The sequence below is a fragment of the Miniopterus natalensis genome, chromosome 14 (assembly GCF_054644295.1).
Source record: "Miniopterus natalensis isolate mMinNat1 chromosome 14, mMinNat1.hap1, whole genome shotgun sequence".
NCBI classification, from domain to species: Eukaryota; Metazoa; Chordata; class Mammalia; order Chiroptera; family Miniopteridae; genus Miniopterus; species Miniopterus natalensis.
In genome coordinates this window covers 44,770,850-44,792,735 of record NC_142094.1, presented here as the reverse complement: position 1 = coordinate 44,792,735, position 21,886 = coordinate 44,770,850, and the positions used below count along the sequence as shown (strand labels likewise).

General features: G+C 52.9%; 1 protein-coding gene across 2 annotated transcripts in view; it reads left to right on the top strand.

The window, feature by feature from the left end:
- Nucleotides 1-21,886, top strand: part of SH3PXD2A (SH3 and PX domains 2A) — a 205,676-nt gene that overhangs the window by 136,445 nt on the left and 47,345 nt on the right. The window contains exons 7-8 of one of the 2 annotated variants that reach the window (XM_016219893.2): nt 6,961-7,005; nt 13,512-13,643. In XM_016219893.2, coding sequence (XP_016075379.2) covers nt 6,961-7,005; nt 13,512-13,643 — 177 coding nt within the window. The remainder of the gene's footprint in view (nt 1-6,960; nt 7,006-13,511; nt 13,644-21,886) is intronic. The other variant, XM_016219894.2, reaches the window with a different exon arrangement.

Genomic DNA, 21,886 nt, shown 5'->3' with positions numbered 1-21,886 from the left:
GGTGGCTGGGATCCTGGAACTCTGAACAAAGTTGAGTTTGTCTCATCTCTGCACACCAACGCCCGGCATAGGGTGAGGGGAGAACCTGTGAACTGAGGGGGAGGCTGCAACCCAAGGGGCTTACTGCGGGGTCAGGCAGCAGCTGCTGCGAATGGAGGCTCAGAACCTCGCCCGCCTTCCCATCCAGAGCCCCTCTGTCCACCCACGATGCCTCTGATTAACCACAGCACCTGTCTTTAACCAGGAATCTTTGGGTCTTTTCAGCAGGTGGAGGGAGGGTGGCAGACCTGCCCACCACCCCCTGCCAACGTAGACCCTCTAGGCAGCTGCAGTGCCCTCTGGGCTTCCTTGGCCACTCTGCCCACTTGGGCTGGGCTGTCTCTGCTGGCCCAGCCATGGCCTAGGCTGGCAACCTTTGGACTTAGTCCCTAAGGAGCTGTGGAATGGCTCCAGGCCCAGCCCAGCCCCCACCCCACCCCATTCCCCACCTGAGCGGGGGAAACTGACTGTTCTCTGACTGCATAGCTAAGTGGCCGGAGGGCCAGTGGTGCATTCCTACCCCGGGTTGGGTTGGACTGCCCCCACGTGGACTCTGGATTCTGAGAAACCAGCTCCTGGAGAAGGAGGCAGGTCCCTTCTTACTGAGAACAAAATGAATAGGAATATGGCTGCATTTACAAAGAGAAGCCCAGCAGAAATAAATGAGCCTCCCTTGGCCAAGGGCCAGGGAGGATCCAGAGAATGTAGTTCCCTGTTTTAGGCCCCTTTGTTCCCAGTTCCCGGCCAGCCTGCCTGGGCTCAAGTCTGGCCCATCACTTCCTTGCTGTGGGGCCTGGGGAACAACCTTAACTTTTCTGGGTCCCACTTTCTGCATCTGTAAAATACAGATTGTTGTAAGGATTAAATTAGGTAGGGCTCATAAAATGTTTGGAGCAGTGCCCAGCGTGAGTGTTAAGAAAGTGGTAACTAGTATAATTATTCTAGCCTAAGCCCTGCCACTCACTTGCTGTGTGATCTTGGGCAAATTCCTTCTGCTCTCTGGTCCTGAGTCCCTACATGCTTCTTCCAGCCTTTGGGTTACCACCAAAAAGCCAGAGATGGTGGGGAAAGAAGCGACCTAGAGACAAACAATGGCCTGTCTTCCCATCTAGGATCGCCTCTGTCTTTAAGACGATACCCACCAGAAACGTCAGCCCTGAATTTCTTCTTTAGTATTTCCATTCATTTAGCTCAGAATTCTGTGGCCCAGAGCCCTCTTGCAGCACCAGCTATATTATTTATGGGGCCTCTCGTTCATAAACTATTAAAGATTTCAAATGGGGGACATAAGAACATTAAACCAAGTGAGGGTAGGACCCTGTGTGACTGCCTAGATTACACCCACCTGAAGCAAGTCCTGCGCTGGGGGCTGTGGGTATAGGAGGCAGGGCCAGGGCCTGAGCTGCTGCTGTGGCAGCATCAAGCCCTCACCCCTCCTGTCCGAGGCCATGGTTTTTGCATGTTGTAAGTATTGATGACAAGCTGGAGGCTGCCGCTCGCCCTGGAGCAAGCTGCACAGCACTGCCGAGGTCAGCAGCCGCTCACACTCCTTTTAGTTGTGCGCCTCCAGCCTTCTACCCTTGTGACTTTTTATTGGAAGTCACGTTTGAACCACTGCTTGCTTGCTTTCTGAGCCATCTTAATCTGGGCCATCCTTTTTCTGGACGGCATTCATGTCCATTCACATCACTTCATTGTTACGCCTCTCTTTCTGCTGCTCTGAGCGCCATGGCCTATTTCAGGCCCCCTAAAGTGAATATATCATGCAGGCCAAGCCACTTCTTTGTAAATTACTTCTTTGTGAAGGACTTTTAGCCCTGCGGGGCTATTGTAAAGATTTCAGCTACTGTATGCTTATGGCAGTACAGTGCCTACAACAAGGGATGTGCTCAGAGGAAGAGCAGCTCCTTCTATTACTACCTTTAAATAACAGGGCAGCAGCTGTCAGCTCCTAATCAGTTGATGGCCTGAAAGCAGTGGCTGAGTTTCCTGGTGGCCTAGTCGAAAAAGGAAAAGAAACACAAGGAGTCTGTAGGAAACCAAAGAAATCTAGCTCTGTGCGAAGTTTAGTTGTACAAAAGGAGAGAAAAGACTAGACTAGAGCAGATATTTAGAAACCAGTTCAAGGCTGCAGTAAGGTAGGAACAATAGAATTCCCACAGAGGGCGAGGTCTCGAGTGCTCAAGTGTGCCGAGATGTTGAAGAATGGAAGCATGTGGAGGAGAAGGGGGTGGGGGTATTCATTCCATTCGGGGGCCCCTGGCAGGGTCTCTGCATCTCCTCCCCTCCCTGGAGCCCAGGGCGGGGGCTGTGTAAGCTGATAAGGAGGGTGACCCAGCCCTGGTCCCCTGAGCCCTGGGTTTGCTTTCATTCTCCGAGGAGTTTGTGCTGTTGGCTGTTCTCACTCCCGTCTCTCCCACCTGGGCTCGCAGCCCACTCTGGATTTATTAGTTTGGATGGGTGGAACTTGCTTGACACCAGGGAAGGAAGGATTCCTGGAAACATGGTTGGAGACTAGATTTGGGTAAATTGAACCCAATTCTCACTGCTCTGGAGTTACTCAAAGCTAAAAGAAACCTTATTATGAAGCAGTAAGAGTCTCTTGTCTAACTTGGGACTATGCAGGTGTTTTTCATGTAGTGCTTGGGTGTATGTGTTTGGGGGAAGCTTCCTTAACACCAGGGGCACCTGTAGTATTGGGACCTGATGAAACTCAAGTTCAGCACCTAAGTGTCCTCAGGTCACTGTATTTGGCCAGGACGTGCAGACACCTGGTTTTCTCTGGGCCTAAGTTCTTGCTTCTCTTGCAAGCCAAGAGGAATGGCTGTGGCAAGGATGTAAGTACTGGGGGATGGCCAGTGGAAGACCCCTGTCTCCACACCTCCTGTCTCCCAGGTACACACTGCTTTAGTCACCAGCTCTGCCCCTGTCATCCACTCCCCTCTGTGTCCCCCTCCAAAACCTTTCATAGGCATTAGGCCATTTCACTCTTAAAACAACCCTAGGAAGAAGATAAAGTCGGTATTCTTATCGTCCTGTTACAGGGGGGAAAGAGGCTCCAATATTTAAGTGCCCAGAATCTGAGCTAAAAGGTGGAGTAAGCACAAGAACCAAGATTTAAAAAAAAAATTTCTTGCTCCGGTTCTCTGCGCTCTGTACCTCCTGAATTATGGGCTTTTTTCGCTTGAGTTTCCATATATTGAGCATGTGTTCAAGTGGTTTTCCCTGGAAGGCAGTCTGCGGCTCTGGAAAGAGTCTTTTCAGCTGTGGTGCACTTGTACTATGGAAACTAGCAAGGTACTGCAGGAAGAGTCTAGAACATCAGAGAAGTGCCTTGGAGACCCCTGGGCCCAAATGCTTGATTTCACAGATGTGAGCACGGAGTCCCAGAGAAGTCAAGCCACTTGCCCAAGGTCATGTAGCTGGTTCTCAGCAAAATCAGTTGGGCAGCTTCCCAGTCTGATGCCCCTGGGTTTCCACCAGGCACCGTGACCCTGCTCTGGAGGGCCTTTTGTTCTGTCACCAGAGGAGAGGGAGGTAGAGACAACGGGAGGGCAGGAAGCAGTTGGTTTGTGTCAGTCACAGCTGCTCATTTGGCTGCGCCTGTCTCTTGCTCCTTCACCCCATCTCTCTGTCTCCGTTTTCCCAGCCCTGAGCCAGTAACCTTGGCCTCCTGGCCAAAGGGCCAGGGTTTGTGAGCCAGGGGCTCTCTGCTCATCGTAATGAGGCCGAGGGGGTCCTTCCCACCCTGGGAGACGGCTTGCTCGGGTGGGCTGGAAAGAAGGCACTCCAAAAGGGGGAAATTGGCGGGTGGGAACCATGGAACTGGATTAATTCTGCGGATCCAGGGGACTGGGAAATAAATCATGTTTTAAAAAGACTTAAAAAAAAAAAAGACAAGCTCATTTCTGGTTCGCTTCCCATTTTCCTTTGGCGAGAGAAGGGAAGGCCTGCGTACGGGGGATGAAGGGGGTTGGCATGAGCTCGGGCTGTACACTTAGTAGGGGCTCAGTTTCCTGTCCATCCCCCCAAATGCCCAAACCCCAAGGGCCTGGAAGGGCATCAGACCCTTCAAGATAATTCTTGAAAAATGTTTCCTAGCAGCCAAGACCTTGTGAGCATTTAGTCTTTGTGGGCCAACAACCCCCACTTCTTTCTCCTAGAGTTTTGGGGCATCTCCCCCTCTCTGATGGCCCTCATCATCTAGCATAAGAATTGACAAACCACTGCCCACAGGCCACGCCCAGCTCACCAGGTGGTTTTGTCAATAAAGTTTTATTGGCACACTGCCCACTCACAGGGTTGAGTAGTCTCAGTGGAGACCACATGGCTCACAAAGCCTAAAATATTGACTCTCTGGCTCTCTACAGAAGTTTGTCAACTCCCATTCTAGCAGAACAAGTCTTCCTGGCTTCTCCAGGCCTGGGCCAAATCATTTCCCTTGGCTCACTGAAAGGGGTTAGCACTTCCCACAAGGTTTCCTTCTGAAGAACCCAAAAGAAACCAAAACGGAAGGTGTGCAAAATAATGGAGACAGTAGAAATGGAGAGAGATGTGGGTAACTTCTTAGCTGGGTCAGCACAGGACTGGGTGTGGCCAGATAGGGCTGGGATGGGTCCGACACAGCCTTGCTGGGGAGCAGCCCACGGGCCACATCTGGGGTACAGCAGCAGGAAGTGAAAGCCCCAGCAAGATGTGGCAGCAGGCAATGAAGTCCCACATTCTGAACTCAGATCCACGTGGCCAACCCTGCTTAAAGCCTCAGAGAGCCTAGGTGCATCTAGCCTGTCTCAGCCCTACCAGGGCATGAAAGCAGGGCCAGCATAGCTCTTTCTGCCCAAGGAGGCATCCCCCTGCTAGGGCCAGTGGCCACAGAATGTTTGTCTCTGGGTGCAGTCCCCCAGAGTCCTTCTACCCCCATTCCAACTGACCTGATGTGTGGGGTCGCCTATGGGAAGCCATCTGACGGGTGTCAGCTTTTTCTTGGTGCATCCAGTATGAGCACCATCTGGTTCTCATCCCTGCAGCTCCAGGAGTGTGATTTTTCTGAGCTGATTCAACCAAGCTCATGGGAGATGTCACTGATGGTGGCTAACAGCCACTGAGCACTGACTGTATACTAGGCTCTGTGCTGAGCACTTATTGTCTGTTACCTCTTTTAATCCTCACAGCAGCCCAGAAGGTAAACGTATCATTTCATCTGGATTTTTACAAGTGAGGGAACAGGTTCAGAGACGTTAAGTAACTTCCTCAAAGGGGCAGTGCCTGGATTTGAATCTAGCCAGTCAGACTCCAGAGGCCTTGGTAAACCTCTCCCCTGGGGTCCCACTCTGTTGGTTTACAGGAAGAACTGGGAGGACCAGGCTTCCCAGTTCTACATGGGGAGCCAGCCTGCAATTGGAAGGTGGCTTGCCGAGCAAGGGAGAGTTTTGTGCTTTAAGTAGTGAGTGGCAAACAATCACCTGAAGTCTGTATCCTCATGAAAGGTGGACACTGTGTGACCTCAGGCAAGTTACTTATCCTCTCTGGTTCATTTCTCTCATCTGTAAATTGAGGGAATACCTTATCACTGTAGGTTTAGTGTGAAAAACAAATGAGTTACTATGTGTAAGTGCTCAGTGCTTGGTGCACAGTAAATGCTGTGTAAATGTTACTGCTGTTATGATTGTGATCACTCTCTGTCACTGGGTCAGGGCAGCAATGCTGGCAGGGTGAGCAGGGCAGGTTTTTTATCTCAACGTTTGTATGAGGGTGTGTGTAACAGTTTGTATCTCAACTTGCATCTCAACGTTTCCTCCTCATCGTCTCTGCTGCAGCCAACGCTGTGCTCCTTTGCAGGCAATGAGCAGTTTAGCAGAGAAAGCCCCAGCCGGGGTGTTCCCAGACCTTCCATTTCTGGCTCTGCCACTCTGTGCTTGTGAGAACTTGGGCTGGTTACTTCCCCTGTCTGAATTCATACTGCTTCCCTGTAAAATGGGGTGAAAAATGCATACACACCTCAAAGGATTGTCGTGGGAAGTAAATGAGCTACTATGCACCATGAGTAGCCGGTCAGCATTTATTACATGTTGATCCACTAGAAATGTTAACACCATTGATTAGGCTAAGAGCTTCTGCCTCATAATGTTGTTATATCACATTTCACAATCATATTTTCTTTTAGGTACTTTGACTTCGCTTCTCCCTCTTGGCAGGAGGAAACTTTTAACCTCACTTCACAGATGAGGAAACTGAGGCCTAAATCATACATGGCTTCTGAGCCTGAAATAGAGCCCTCAGGTCTTCTAGTCACTAAAGGTTTCTGTCCTTCTGGGTTGGGGTTGAGCAGTGAGACTGTAAAATGAGGGATCCTTCCATTCTGCCAGGGCCTGTCTGTCTTTCTCAGAGGGTGGGGCTGGGGCAAGGGCTAGAGGAGACATCAAGGCCCAGTGGTGTTGTTGCCTCAAGCTTGGAGACTGGCCTTGGGCTCTCTAACCCTGATGTTTGAATTCCAGGTTCAGGCTGCTGAGCCTGTTGACCTGGTGAGGATCCTTGGAGCCACTAAGCCCTGTGGGGCGAGCCACCCACATGGCCAAAGACAAAGGTCTGGGCTGCTTTCTCTAGGGCAGTAATAACCCACGGGCCCTGTTCCAAGCAAGGATTGTGTGGGCTTCTCTGTGCTCCAGAGGATGCCTGCGTTTCGGCAGACACCTCATTACCCCATCCCAGCCGGCTGTGTCCCAGTGCCTCTGTAATCACTCCGGCCCACGCCCAGCAGCCAGCCCAGGGCCAGGAAATCACTCCCCTCCCCTCCCCCGCCTTCCGCCAGCTGCTCCACGGGACGCCTGCAGCCACTCACCCTGTGGACCTCCTGCCTGCCTAACGGTTCTCTCTCTTCTGATTCTCTTCTCCTGCTGCTGCTTGCTCTCGGGGACTCGGAAGTGTGGCTCTCCAGCTGGGCTGAGTCTCCCAAAAAGGACGTGACAGGTACTGCCCAGTGTGCATGCGAGTACATGTGTGTGAACATGTGCGTCCCAGGCATCCGCGTGTGGGAGTCAGTGCTGCCGGCCCCTTCCCGCATGCTTCCCTAAGATGTGTAGCAGCCTTTTGTCGGCACGCCCGGCATCCCCTCTGCCTTCTCTTTCCCCTCTGCTGCTTGTACTCTTTGCCTGCTCTCCACCCTTTTTAGGTCACAGATCCAGCCTCCCTGGGAGCCTTCTGGTGGGCAACGACCACATGGCTCAGTGTGTAGCAAATGCACTCTGGCCCCCGTGTGTGGGGCTTCAAACCCTGGCTCTGCTACATCCTGGGCTGTGTTGCCTTGGCTGGGTTACATAACCTCCCTTAGTGGATGCAGTGCCACCTCATGGGGAGCCTGGCACACAGAGAGTTCCTATCATCATCTTCAACAATTAATCAGTTGGCCAGCCCTGTGAAATGGGCTGGCCAAGAATTACTAATCTCACTCCAGGCAGTTAACCTGAGGTGGAAGCAGAAGGCTGGTTCCCAGTGATCCTCACTGGAGAGCTGCAGGGAGCTGTAGCAGGAAGGGGGGGGGAGATGGCGGTCACAGCCCCCATGCCCCAGGAACACAGAGCTTGCAGCTGCCTCTGGCCTCAGGAAGCTTTCCAGGCTTTGGACTACCTGGACCAGGATGGCCCTCAAAGAGTTGGGCTGTGCCCTGTGCCAGTGTCTGTCTGGGAAGAGCTGGGCCAGGGGTCAGGGGCTTGCTTTTAGTCTTTGGTCTTACTGGACAATTGCAGAAAAGCCTAGACAGCAGGTTTCTCAGCTGCAAGAGGGGGATAGTGGCAGGCAGAGGATGGGATTTCCAGAAGGCTTTTCGACGAGCCCCTCCATTTCTGAGAGTGCTACCTGACACCCCCTCCCCCGCTTCCCAGCCTGAACCTGAGAGCAGAGGTTCAGGCCTGGAGATTGGGGAATAGGCAGAAGGGTCAAAGGTCAGAGGGAGCCCGGCCATCCCCAGGGTCAGAGCCCCAGGCTCAGTCCCTCTCCCCACAGCTTTGGGCAGGGAATGGGAGGCTGATATCCTGAGGGGGGAACTGGAGGACAAGGCAACAGTCAGGAGGACCCCTCGCCTGTCCCAAGCCCCTTGCAATCATCCTTCTGGTGTTGCCTATGACGAGGGCCTGGGCCTGAGCTAATAACTGGGCTCCTGTCCCTTTTTCCCCTCTCCTCGCGCCAGTGAGCCAGAGCCCACTTGGCCCACAACAATACATTTTATTCACCAAACGTATAGCCTGGCCGCCCGAGGGCGTGTGGAGAAGCCGGCAGGCCGAGTCCGGCCTGGGAGGAACCAGTTGTGAGGGACTGGAGGGACCTTGTGGGATGTCCAGGGTTTGGAGGGAAGGGTCATGGAGAGTTTGGAGGGCCTGGGGTGGGGGCCACCACAGGGCTTGGCTTCTCAGGATGAGCCCAGCTGTTGGGAGCGAGAGGCTGTGGCGGGCCCCAGGGAAACCAGCCAGACTTGGAGTCCAGGGTCAGGGTCTTAGGTGAGTTCCCAGGTCTTTCCAGGCCTTGGTTTCTCCATCTGGAATGTTGGAGTGTTTGATGAGACAGGAAACTTGGAGGTGAGGGCAGATGCTAGGATCCTTGTAGACGAGGGTATTCAGTTGCTTCGCCTGATATCTTCCCCCAACCCCCCAAGTGGGCCTGGGGGCTGTGATCTAGCTCTCCAGCTGGCAAGTGCCCGCTGCCTGCCAAGAGTTGGGGACTGAGAGGGTCACATTGCAGGGACACAGCTGCGGCCACCCTTCTCCTGGCGCCTGTGGCCCTTGCCCTGAGCTGCCTGCTGGTTCTGAGGCTGCAGAGGAACCTAAACCCCTCCTGCTCCTCCCCCAATTTCCCACTTCTGTTTGCTTTATAAACACTGCTTACAGTTTACATAGGGCATTAACCCCGTCACCTCATCCCATGCTTGTAACAACCCCGTGAGGCAGGTATTGTTCCTGTTCCTGTTTACAGATGAGGAAGCTAAATCTCAGAGAGGTTAAGTGTTCTCCCCAGGGTCACAGAGCTGGTAGGGGCAATGCAGGACTGAACCTCAGACCCTCAGACTCTGATTGTATGCTTTTTCATTGTGGATCTCAGGTAATTACTGTGTCCAATGCCTTGTTCTATGGCACCCGTCCTGGGGCATCTACTCTCATCAGGGAGACTTGTCTAAAGCACATGGTCTGGTTGGGCAACAGTGCCCCACAAAAAATTCAGTATAGGACGGGAGGAAGCACTATGGCTAAAGTGATCAGGCAACTCCTGGAGGGCAGAGATGGTTGGGAGGATTGGGTTTGGTAGAAAGGAGGGCATTCCACACAGGGGAAACAGCTACAGCGAAGGCTTGGAGAGAAGAACCTTCGTATAACAGTGTGGCTGGCGCAGGGGGATGCCCGAGGCATATGTGTTGAATGATGAATGTTGCCTGGAACAGGACTGTTGTGTGTCAGGGAACTTGGGGAGCTCAGATTGTCAAGAAAGACTGAACTTGAACTTGGCCTTTATTCTATAGGCCACAGGGAGCCGCCAAAGGTGTTGGAGCAGGGGACTGACTTGGCAAAAGCCTCGTTTAGAAGTTTAAGTTGGCAGCCAAGATCAGGCAGGAGCCAGGGGTCCATCCAGGTGGTAGTCGGAGTAGTGCAGGTGTGAGGTAAGGGTGGGGCAAGGCTTTGGGGAGCTGCCAGCGCCTCCGCAGATCAAGCCAGGGGCTCTGAGGAAGGCACAGGGGCCCATCCCTGGATGCCACTCTTGAAAAGCCCCCTTCCAACCAGGGAGGGGCTCTCCTCTCTAGAAGGGTCCACCCCTTCTCGATGCCTCTGCCAAACCCTTTTCATCTGAAGACAGGAGTCTCCCTCCACTGCCCCTCCTCCTTTCTGGGGCCAACTCCTTCAACCCTTAATTTTCCAGGCCTTGGCTGGGAGGGGATCCAGCCTCTGTGGGATGACATCACCCACCGACCCGCCTGCCGAATAGTTTCTCATCTGGATACCTGCTCCCAGCTCACGCCCACCCGGGCAGCCCTGGGCAGGCAACACCCTAAGAGGCAGATACCAGAGCCAGCAAGCTGGGAGCCTGTATGTGCTGGGGGAGGGGAGGGCAGCCAAGAGGACAGAGTGTCTGTGTGTCCGTCTGTCCATCCCCAGCCTTTGGAGTAGCCTTCAAGAAGGGCCACCGCCTGTCTTGTATGCTCTGGAGCGCCTGGAGAACATTTCCTTACCTTTTCTACCTGTGCCCCAGACTGTCCGTCTTCAGAAAGCTCCAGCCAATATTCCAAGAGGCTGAGGGAAGGGGTATGTTGATTTTTCCCCTCTTTGAAAGTTTGTCTCAGATTTCCTTGGCTTCAATTAAAATGAGTCGATGTCTCTCCATTCTCAGCACCCCTGCTCATCCTTTCTGTTAGTTTCTGGCCACTTGCTCCTCTGTGCCTCTGTTTCCCATTTCCCCTTTCTCCCTTCCACGGTTTAGTTGTCTAGTTTTCCCAAATTTCAGAAGCGAGGCCCTGCCTGGTTTATCTGTATTGGCTCAAAACCAACCATTAAGTCACTTTCATTCATTTCGTTCATTTCACAAACACTTACTGAGTACCAACCACCTAAGTGGACACTGTGGTCTGGTCAGTAAATGTAGCAAGAGTCAACAAGAAACCTACTCTCCAGTCTTTGTAAGTACCAACTGTGTGCCAGGTGTCCGGAGATAGGATAAAGTGGGCCCCTCCTTGGAAACCAGGGATCAGGGGCTCTCTGTAGGCCAGGCACCGGGCAGAAGTTCAGAACAAAAATGCCAGTGTGAGGTGGGCATGGGTTCAATCCCAGACATATTACTTTAGGAAAATTGCTTACTCTCGTGAGCCTCAGTCTGCCTGTGTGTAAAATGGGGCTGTAACAAGACCTGCCACAAAGAGTTGTTGTGAGGACAAACCAGACAGCGAGGTGATACGGTGGCACTTGGCATAGTGCTGCCCATGAGTGAGTACGAACAAGGCTTGTGGTTAATTCTTGGTGTAATCTGGGTGCTCTCAGGATTTGGAAGCTCTCTAACCTGCTGCTGGGGGACTCCTCTCCTGTTTGTGTCTTGAATTTATACGATGTGGAAAGGGAGCCCCTCTTTGTGCTGGGTGCACTTAAGAAGTGCTTTTAGCCACAGAAGCACTAAAAGCTCCCCAGGGACCCAAGGGGAGATAGTCCCTGTCAGCACTGTGCCCAGCACCGCCTCTGCCCTGCTGTCAGGGGCAAGGGCAGGGGCAGACACTGGCCATATCTGAGTATAGAACCAGGCTGGCCCTGCTGCCTAGCTGTTGGTTGCATTTCTGCCTGAAATACAAATCTGGCTTTGGAGGGGCTGCCTGGGGCTGTATGTGCACATTCATGTGGCAGGCCTCAGCTGGGACAGGGTCCCTTCTGGGTCTCCAAAGGGCTGAGCTGGGGTTGCAGGGTCCGCACCTCATGGGAGAAGACTGCCAGGAATGGTGGGGTTTTTTCCCCCCTGTTGCCCTCTACCCTAGGTTGGATAGATCCTCGGCCACAGAAAGACCCAGAGACCTAAGCAGTGCTTCTTACCCCTGGCTGTACGTGAGAACCACTGGGGGAAGATGGGATATCTAAAATATACCCCAGACCAATTAAATCTGGATCTGTGGGGGTGGGGCCTCAGCACCTATATTCTTCAAATGCTCCCCAGGCGATTTTGTAGGACCAAGTCGAGGGTCATTGTGCTAGAAGAATGGGATGTCTGGAAACAGACACCAGGCAGCCCTGTAATCAAGAGAGATGGGCTTGAACCTGAAACACAGTGAATTTCGTTCTCTCCTTAGCAGCTATGTGAGCGGGGACAAGGCTCTTGGTTTCTCTGGGCCTCTGAGTTGTCTTTTGTGTAATGGGAAGGTGAGAAGGTTGTTGTTAGAATAACTTGGGACAGTGTACGTGCCTGGCACAGAACTTGGCAGTTAGACTCAAGCTATAGGGAATGTGGCTGCAGGCTGAAGCCCGAGGGGCCGTGGGGAGCCTGGGAACCCTCTCGGCTGTCTCTGTAGCCAGGCTGGTGGTGTGAAGCCCGCAGCCTCCCGGGAGATTGGCAGGTGTATAGAGCGGTAGATGCGCAGTTTAAGAAGGGTACTAGGAATTCCTTTTGGCCTGGGAGGGCCTCCTGTGGGAGGTAACCAGCAGGTCTCTGGTTTGCGGATCCTTTGCGCTCCTTGCAGGGCCTGTCACGTCTTAGGTGTTTTGTCCCCACCCTAGTGATGGTTATGGTAATAGTGAAGCTCAGAGAGGTGTAAGCAGCATATCCGATGCCACACAGCCAGTGAGCTGAGATGGGCACCCAGTCCGTCCACCTCCTAGTTGCTTAATGAATGGTGCACTGGTCCTGTGGCCGAGGAGGAGAGAGAAGTTGCTTGCTCCTTGGGTGCCTGCCCTCCTGCTAAGCCCCACCTTTTGACCCCTCAAGCTCCATGAAACTACCAGAAGAGGGCTGCTGGAGGCTTCTAGGACCCTGACCACAAGCCCCCACGCTTCAAAGCAGAGGGAGACTGAGTCAGTTGCCATGTGGCCAGTGGGCAGCAGCCAGGCCAGACCATTGTCCCCTCTGGAAGCAGGTCTGGGAAGAGCCAGCCTGAGGCTGATTCGTGTGTGCCAGGCCCTGGGCTTGGTGGCAGCACCCTGGGGAGCCCAAGGGGTAGGCAAGGAGCCGAACTTAAGGAAAAGTTGGCGGGGGGCGGGCTGGGCTGGCCTGCCGCTGGCTTTCTTCTTGGGTTTCAAGTAAACAGTCTCGGCCCTCCTCCCCCTCCCCTGCCTCCACCCCCAGCTCCTCATTCGATGGGTCTCATGTGTTTCTATTTAAGGGTTGCGAGTAAACCCCAGTGATTGGCGGCCTCAAACCCTCTTGACTTCTCGCCTGGGCCCGGGCTGTGGAGACGGTCTCTCCTGCTCTTTCCCTCTCCCTCCTGAGGGGAGGACTGCTGACTCTCTTTCTCTGGGTTTACAGGGGTTGGGGGAGAGGCAGGAGCCCTCCTCCTCGCCTTGCCTTTCTCTCTGTCCTCTGCTCTGGCTTCAGCCCTCATGGGCCGCCCACCCTCAGCCCTCCCCTCACGCCCCTGTCGCAGAGGGGTCTGGAGAGACCACGTCGGCCCCAGGCCTCTCCTCTGCCTCCTGCGTGCTGGGCTGTGACTAACTCATCACAGCAGCAGGCTTTTCCTCTGAGTTTTCTTGGCCTCGGTCTCTGTCTCTGCTTGTCTCTCCTGCCCCCACCCTCCCTCTGTCCCCTGGCTCCCCATGTCCCCCGGCCCCCGCAGTGCAGCGGGCCGGTGTGGGGCCTTGCTATATGGCCTGTCCTTGGGGCCCAGCGAGCTGCGAACCCTGGCTGCAGGCAGCCCCTCGGAGCGGCGCTGGCGACAGAGCAGCCTCCCCCGAGGCCGATGGACAGGGGGCGCCCCGGCCGCGGGGCCATGGCTGGCCGCTGGCTCACCGCGTGCTTTCTGCCCTCGCCAGGTGCCGACACCAGCGCCGAGCCCATGATCCTGGAACAGTACGTGGTGGTGTCCAACTATAAGAAGCAGGAGAACTCGGAGCTGAGCCTCCAGGCCGGGGAGGTGGTGGATGTCATCGAGAAGAACGAAAGCGGTGAGTGCCCCGCCAGCCGCTCGGGGTTCCAGCCCGGCCCCCGGGTGGACGGCTGGTTTTTGTTCCCGGTCTCCTCCCCCACCTCTGCAGCTATACGTTATTTCCATCTGGCGGGGAGAGGACTGAGGAGGCTGAAGTTTCCCCTGTTGGTTTGGGCTGCAGGCCAGCAGTTTGCCTGGTGGTGGAAGAATGTCTCCACCACTCGGGGTGATTAACCGGCTTGTGTGAGTGCAACGCCAGGGTGGCAGCATGGGGAGAAGTGTCCAGCCCACGGTTAGGGACCCCGTGCCCTCTGAGGCCCCCGGGGAAGGTAGCTCCCAGCTCAGGGCACTCTACGGCAGCTTTCCCCTGCGGGACCATATTAGAAGCCAGGGTCCAGGCAGGAGTGGGGGAAAGCAGGCCATGACATCACTGTGGGGTCCAGGGTCCTCAGGCCTCCGGTGTGTTGTCTGAGGAAAGGCCAGGCCTGTGGGGGTTGGCTGGTGTCTGGGCAGTGAGCTGACTACCCCCTGGCGAGCTGAAGGCTGCCAGGGCCTGGGAAGACGGCCCAGACAGGGCGATGAAGCCAGGTCCTGGGGTCAGGGAGGGTCCTGCAGCAGTCACCCTGTCATTGGGCGCTGAGGCTTTGTCTTGTCTGGGGCCATCCAGGGGGCTTCTGGCTCCAAGGTTCTCAGCGAGTGGACCCAAGTGCCTCAGTGCCGTTGGCTGCAGGAGTCTCTGTAGGTAGACAGAGGAGTCCAGTTTGAGGTGCAGGCCATGTGGCCCCCTGCAGGGCCAAGAACAGCTTTGGCCCCGGGACATTCAGCAGCAGCTTGCCCAGGGTCTGCTGGGCTTGAATTGGTTCCTGGGGCGTTCTGTTTTGGTTTCGGTTTGCTGTGAGGGAAGGCCCATACACAGGAGCCTCTCTGGGCTGTTTGGAGGATATTCCCAGAGGGGAGGGGCCCGTTCTCCTTTTCCTGTCCCACTCATTTCCTTTCCATTGTTTTGAGCTCTGAAAGAAAGGCAGACCAAAGGATGACCGTGCCCATTCTATAGATTATCTGACACAGAAAATGTGAGGGGAGGGGAGTCATATGAAGTCAAAAGCAGAACAGAACAGGAGTGTTCCTAGGCCCCTGATTCCTATGCTTGTGGGCAGCAAATAACTGTAGAGATGCTAAGAAAATCCCAGCAGGCCTCCTGGGGGAGGTGAGCTTAGGCTGTGATGCCAAAGTAGACCTGACTCATGGCCCTCCTGGGTTTGGTGTCTTCAAAGCCCGTTCCCTTCTCAGAGGTCAGGTTCTGCCTTTGTGCCTGGAGTCACCACCAAGGTAGATGGCAGCAGCGGTCCCCTCCGCAGAGCCAGGTCACTAGTGTAAAGCCTGGCCCTTTACCCCACATGCCCACATGGGTCTCCCTGCACCACTTTGCCTTCAGCCTTTGTCCCAGTACCAGCCTTACCTCCCTGCCCCCCCAGGGAAGCTGCATTGTCTCAGGGGCCTGGCTCTGGAAACCCTAAGCACCCAAAGGAAGGGATCTCTAATGGTGGAATTGGAGACACCAGCTGAGGAAAGATGTTTGTTTTGGAGCTTGCTCCAAAGAAAGGCAGGCCCATTTCTCCGTATAAGGTCAAGTCTGCTCAGAAGTGGAGTTCTGGCTTAGGGACCCTTCTGCTACCTCACTTCCGTGGAGCAGCAGGAGGAGTGGGTACCAGCCACTGGCCAGGATGGCTCAAGATGAGACCCCAAACAAAAGAAGTCAGCCTGCTATATAAAACTCCCTGATTCTCGTGGACTGGGTGTCCTCTGCCTTCCCATCCTACATCTAGGACCCTGGGAATACGTGGAGTCCTGCCTAGGAGTGGAGCAGGAAGAGCCTTGATAAAGTGGGGATTCTGAGTTAGGCCTAGAAAAGGCATAGAGGCACCTCGTCTTCTGAGGGGTCCAGATGGCTGTTTGAGGGGGCTCAGGCAGCCTGACTCCCCAGAGCAAGCTAGACTGGCACACAGACCCTCTGAGGGAGCTGCTGTCCCTGGAAGCAGGATTCTGCCCACCACCTACTGGCTGTGTGGCTTCGAGTTCCTTAATCCCTCTGGGCCTCAATTGTCCCTTCTGGAAATAAGATAATCTGATGGCTGCTTAGAAGCAGGGCCTGGAGAAGATGACCTACCTGAGCCCTCTCCCATGTCTGAACTCCATGCCTGGGAGACTCCATAGGACCCTGGGTTTCAGGTGGGGAGAACCTTCTGGATGAAACGTGGCTTTTCTACTTCTCTGGGAGTTTTGTACCTTTACCCTTGGTGGAGACAGCTGCTCAGCAGCAGATGTTTACACAGGGATCTCACAGTGCTGTGTTCACCATGCAAACCCATACCATCTGATGCCATAAAAACCAGGAGGCCTGGCTCTGGCCAGGTGGCTCAGTTGGTTGTAGCGTCATCCTGTACACCAAAAGGTTGCTGGTTTGATTTCTGGTCAGGGCATATACCTAGATTGCAGGTTCGATCCCTGGTCAGTGGGAGCATGGGAGGCAACCGATTGATGTTTCTCACATCCATGTTTCTCTTTTTCTCTCTCTCTCTAAAAATGAGTGGAAGCATATCCTTGGATAAGAATTGAAAGGGGAAAGAAAACCCAGGAGGCCTGGACTGTAGGACCAGCTTAACCAGAGGAACTAAGTGGGTGGAGGGGAGAAAGGAAAAGGTCCAAACTACAGATCCTTGGTGGGTGGTTTCCCAGTTCAAGGAAGCTGGCTCCGATGGTGGGGGAAGGGAGGTGTGTTGTGCATCTTGCAAGCTCTTGGCTTCGGAAGGAGTGGTGAGTGAGGCTTTTGAACTCTGGAACAAAGACCCAATTGTGTGATGCCTTTGACCTTGGGACTTGGTGGGTGTGTTGAGGCATTTCCACTTGAATTGTTGGGCAGCACCAGTCCCACCCCTCAGGGCCTGGTCTTGCCCACTGGAGCCAGGATTCTGCCTGTGCCCCTTCTCACTGGGCTGGAAGTCCCTCAAGTAGAGTGTCCATAGAGGGACCCAGCCACCTCTGGCTTCACCTGCTCACCAGAGCGCGCTGCCTGGGACTTTGGCCACCAAGCAATTTGGAGGTGTGGTTGTGCCAGCACTGTATAAGCTTATTGGTCTAAAGATAGATGTGTCTGGAAGACAATTGAAAGTCAATAAACAGTAAAAACCGGGTTTCAGGCCATACACTTCACATGTATCATTTTACAGCGACATGCAAACACCTCATGAAGTAGAAGGTACTTTAACCATTTTGTGGCTAAAGTAACAGGCTAAAAGTTTAAGTCATTTCCCTGGAGTCCAATAGCTGAGATCTCTCCCCTCTACAGAATCCTGGGAGTTGGGGGAGAGTGGACTGATCCTGGGTAGGATCACCCTCGAGCCCCTGATGCTGCAGGTCAGGGAAAGACAAGGGCAGGTTGAGGTGACCGTAAGCTCCCTGGAATGTCATTGCGGAAGGATGCCTCTGTGTCCCTCCTTCCATCATGGTGCTCATAGGTAGTGGGAATTCATGTTGTTAATTGTTTCTTTGAACTTCGGGACAAGCAATAGCCAAGAAGATTAGAGGAGGAAGTTGTGTCCTCAGCCCTGAGGACAAGACTATTCTAGGGAACAGAGGTGGACAGAAGTCAAAGACAACCAACGTGAGACCTGAGTGGCTTCAGGGAAGGCATTTTTGATCAAGCAGTGGGCCTGGGGCCCAGCCAGGAAAGGACTGTCTCTCAACAAGGACAAATCTAGCAGAAAGATGCAACAGTTTTGTTAGCTTTGCCAACCAGCAATTGCATGTGTCCACCATTGTTGTCTTGTCTTTGGAAGCCCCTCCCCTCTCGACATAAACAGTGGTACCTGAGATGCTTCCTTTTTGGACATTCTTATGCCTCAAAGACCACATTGGCTTCATCTTCCAGCAGGCAGAATGTGGTCTAAGTTCCGGCAGAGTGGTGATGGCAAGGTCCCAGTTGCTCTGATTTCTGTGTTGAGCAAAGCTGCATGCAATGTTCCAGGATTATTTTTCTCAGGACTAGAGGCCAAGGGAGGATGTGGGGATATGAGTCAACAGATGCTCATTCTTTTCCTGCCTCAGCTTTCCTTCTCTGAGTCTTTGCTTTTTTTCCTGGCACCAATGTGATAACACTGGGAGTTCCTCTACTTCCTTGGAGGCACATAGCTATAGGATCACAGATCAAAGCATTGTGCTAGCAAGGAAGTTTGAGCTCCGCTGGCCCATCCAGGTAAGAAATTGTACAGGTGAGAAAACTAAGCCTTGGACAGACATCCACTCAGACTTGCTCATTATTGGAAGGATTATTGAAGATTATTGAAAAGATGTAGGAAAATCTCACCAAACCCAAGGGTGGGAAGTACATCCCAGCCTCACAGGAACTGGGAACCAGGAAGTCAACATGAGCAAAGCAACTACTCTTGCCTCTGTCTCTGTCTCTGTCAGGTACCATGTGGATTTAAACCCAGCTTTGAACTTCTAACTGCAGATCAGCCTGTTCACTCATAACAGCAGCCTGTCCTCCTATTGGTTTGTCAGAACTAGACTCTGTATGACTTTTCAATGGAAATCACCACCACCAACTGACAATGAGTTCTGGTTCTCTGAGTTCAAAATTTGATGTTTGAATCTGATTGGTTCCTGACCAACCATTGGATTGGTAGCTCTTAGATCAGGTGTCCAGCCTTGGCCAATCAGCTTTGTCCAGAAGTGTCATGGGGTATAAACACAGCTTTGTAGCCAACTTCTTCAGCAGTAGGTGTCGGAAGGCAGGTTTTAAAGAAAGGAGATATAGAGGGGGTAAGGTACCCCAAAACATGGTGTGACTCAACTCTTGCTTGTTTCGTTGCTGTGTGCACAGTGGAGAGAACCAAGAATCAGGAGTCTGTGTTTGTGTGCGCTAAGTTGGAATCACTTAATTTCTGTTTTTTCGTAAGTATAAAGGGGCAGTGACACATTCTATGTGGCCTTTTTTTAAAAAAAAGTAACCATTTATTATTCAGCAAATATCTTTATCACTAAGACAAATTAATAAGCTTTCCCCTCAGAGTTGTGGGTCATAATGATTATTTTGTGTTGTCCAAAGAAAATGCATTCTTTAGCCACATAGTTTGTGAGTTGGAATCTTCTTAACATTGAGGATGTACCTCTTCTGTTGCTTAGATATTTCTCTTCATGAACATTGTTATAACTGGTCCTACATGGGCTTTTTGTAAGGGAGAAATATACTACCTATAGAATTCATCCATTTCACAATTCTCGAACACCTCCTTTGTCCAAGGCCCTGTGCGGGTTGGGTACATATGCATAAGGTTCCTACTTTTATGGGACTTAGATTCTAATTGATGTGAACATTCCAGGCACTGAAGGGATGGACAGTAATGTGAGGCTGAGGTAGTTTTGCACACTTTCTGTTGTCTTGGGTGGAGTTCTCTGTATCTTTTATGTCGTTTTGCTTAGTTTATCTGCTTAACAAGGAACCACCTGCTTGCTAATTCAGACTGCCAAGCTATCCCAGAAGAAAGATCCCAATAAAAACAGGATAGGCTGTTTCTAGAAAGGCAGGTTTATTGCAATCTGCATTGCAGATAAGCGAATTAATACTCTTAACTCGGCAACAGCCTTTTAAGAGTCTGGTTCCAATGAGCCAACCCCGTTTGGATGTGGTGACTGGCCCTCATGAGGTCTTCCTCAGCCATCAGAAGGCCTTGGTCTCTGACAGCATTTCCCTAAGTGTAGCACATGTCTGTTCCTGCTATGTCAGCCTAATCAGCAACTCCTGAGTCCATTCTGGTCCAAGAGTGTCTTTGGTGTGCACTTGTCCACTTCACGGAGCTGGCTGGAGGGGAAAGGGCCATAGAGAGTAAGTACAAAAGCGGGAGTGGGCATCTAATCCAGCCTTGGGCCCTTTGGCCCAGCTTTATTCACCTCAGGCTAGAGGTTGGTTTGAGAATGAGATTGCAGGATAGCCTAGCAATTAAAAATATGAGCTCCAGTTTAGGTAAGCCTGGTTTGAATGTTGATTTTGTATTTCCTAGTAAACCTGGGAAAGTCACTTGGGTCCCCTAAACATCATTTTCTTTACCTATAAAATGGGGATAATTGTACCCACAGCTATAGGTTGGTAGATGCTGATTCAAAAGGAATTCAGTGCTAGTGCAGGGTCTGGCACACTCTAAGGGCTCAGTGCATGATAGTTTCTGGTAAGACTGCTAAAGTAGGGCAGCTCTGCCACAGGTTGATCTTGGGGCCCACAGCAGGTCAGTTTCTCTCATGTGGCCATGGCTTTCCTACCTGTCCAGAAACTGGATTACACTCAGTGGTGTCAGAGGATTCTCTCAGCCCTGGTGGTTTGTGAGGTGGGTAAACAAGCATGGAGCTTACTACAGGGCAGTGAAGCCAGGAGAGCGTGCTGGGGACCAGAGTCGCACCCCTGAAGCCCTTGTTTGGGCAGTTGTGCTTACCCCACTCTATGACAGGAAAAAGTTGGAGACAGAAGTCATATTCCCATTGGTGGCCCAGGAGCAGTACCCTTATGAGGTAAGGGGGCTTCACACAAGCCACCCATGACACCCTCAGTGGCTCTGTTGCATGGCACTGTACTGAAGCACTGGGGGTAGGTGTGTGTGTGGGGGGGGGGCTAGCATAGTTGGGGAAGGCTGCCTGGAGGTGTTGGAGGCACTGAGCTGGGACTTGGATAGAGAAGAGGGTTAGATAGGCAGAGAGGAGAGGGAATTCCTGTTCTAGGTGAGTGGAGTGCTAGGTCGAGGGCTGGGCTGTTGGGGCTGAGACAGCAAGACAGGTATATGGTTGCCTTTAGCAGATGTGGCTGATGGAGAAAGTGGAAGTTGGGCAGTAGTAGATGGGGCCATGGAAAGGAGGGGAGCAGGAGTGGGGCCTGAGAATAGTGGTACTTTGAAGCAAGTGATCCTGGCTGCAGGAGGAAGATGGCAGGGGAAGGTGTGTCCAGGAACTGGAAATGGCTCTTTCCTTTAGCTGAATCGTCACCGCTGTTAGGGAGGTGTCCAAGGACTTGTCAGCTCTGAGCACTACCAGCCACTTGCCTGGAGCCAGCTGCCAGGTGGTCGGTAGGACAGCCCCTCTGCCTCGTCTCCATTTGCTCAGGTTGGGCAAATGGAGTGGCTGGTCACTCTGACCTCACATTGGCTTGGTGAACCTATCCTGTCCCAAATTCCTCCAAGGCCTTTTTCCTTGGACAGTCATTTCTGAGCAAATAATATGGCACAGAGGTGAGTTTGGATATCCAGCTGAAGTGCTGTAACACTCATCCCAGCCTCAGCCCAAGGGCAATGCCTTCCCTTTTTCGGGGACGAACAAGTTTGCACTGAGTCTGTTCACAGTCACCTCCAAAATGCTACTTTTCTGGGTTTGAACACGAGAGGACTAGTTGAACCACACACTGCTCAGACCCCAAGTGATCAGCCATCACTAAATCCATATTGTCAGGCCGGGGCTGGAGGTGATGGAGACCTTTGAACAAAACCCCACCCTCTCGGGACTCGCAGGTAGGGAGACAATCACAAGTGAACCGGGAAGATAGTTGTAGATTTTGAGGAATGCAATGCAGGAGATAAACAGAGCGCTGACAGCAAATAAGCAGGGGAGGCAGGGAAAGAGTGTGGTAAGGGACGGCCTCGCTGAAGAGGTGCCAGTGAAGCTGAGAATGCTTGGAGCTTGAGGGACAGGGAGATCCAGAGGCCAGTGGCCTGGGGGAGAGTGGTGGTGAGTGAGAGCAGAGTCGGAGGCGAGGCCAGGTGGTACCAGGCCAAGGCATGTTCTAGGTATGACGGCCACCACACGTCAGTGGGAATCAACATGTGACCTCACTCCCCTCCCCAGACATACCTTAGCCCAGGTGCCCAGGGAGCAGGCAACACTGGAGACTGGGGGCAACACCACCCCCAGCACACATACTGGGCCTTTGTCCCCAGTAGAAGTGATAGGTCTCACCACAAGGGTGAGGGCAGGGAAAAGATCTCCCCGTACAAGGCTCCCTCCACTCTTACATAAGAGATTTCCACCCTGGAGTTGGCACTCTCTGGGGAGTATAATTTGTCAGGATTAGGGAATTTGGGTTGAGAAATTGCCCCTCGTTCTGTCCCAGATTATCCCGTGACCGTGTGGTGTTACACCCTCAGCAGTTGGGTTTTCAGTAATTGCCCTGGTAGTGGTAGGGTTACCCAGGGTGATTTCCCTCGGCTCTATCAGCATCTTTTCAGA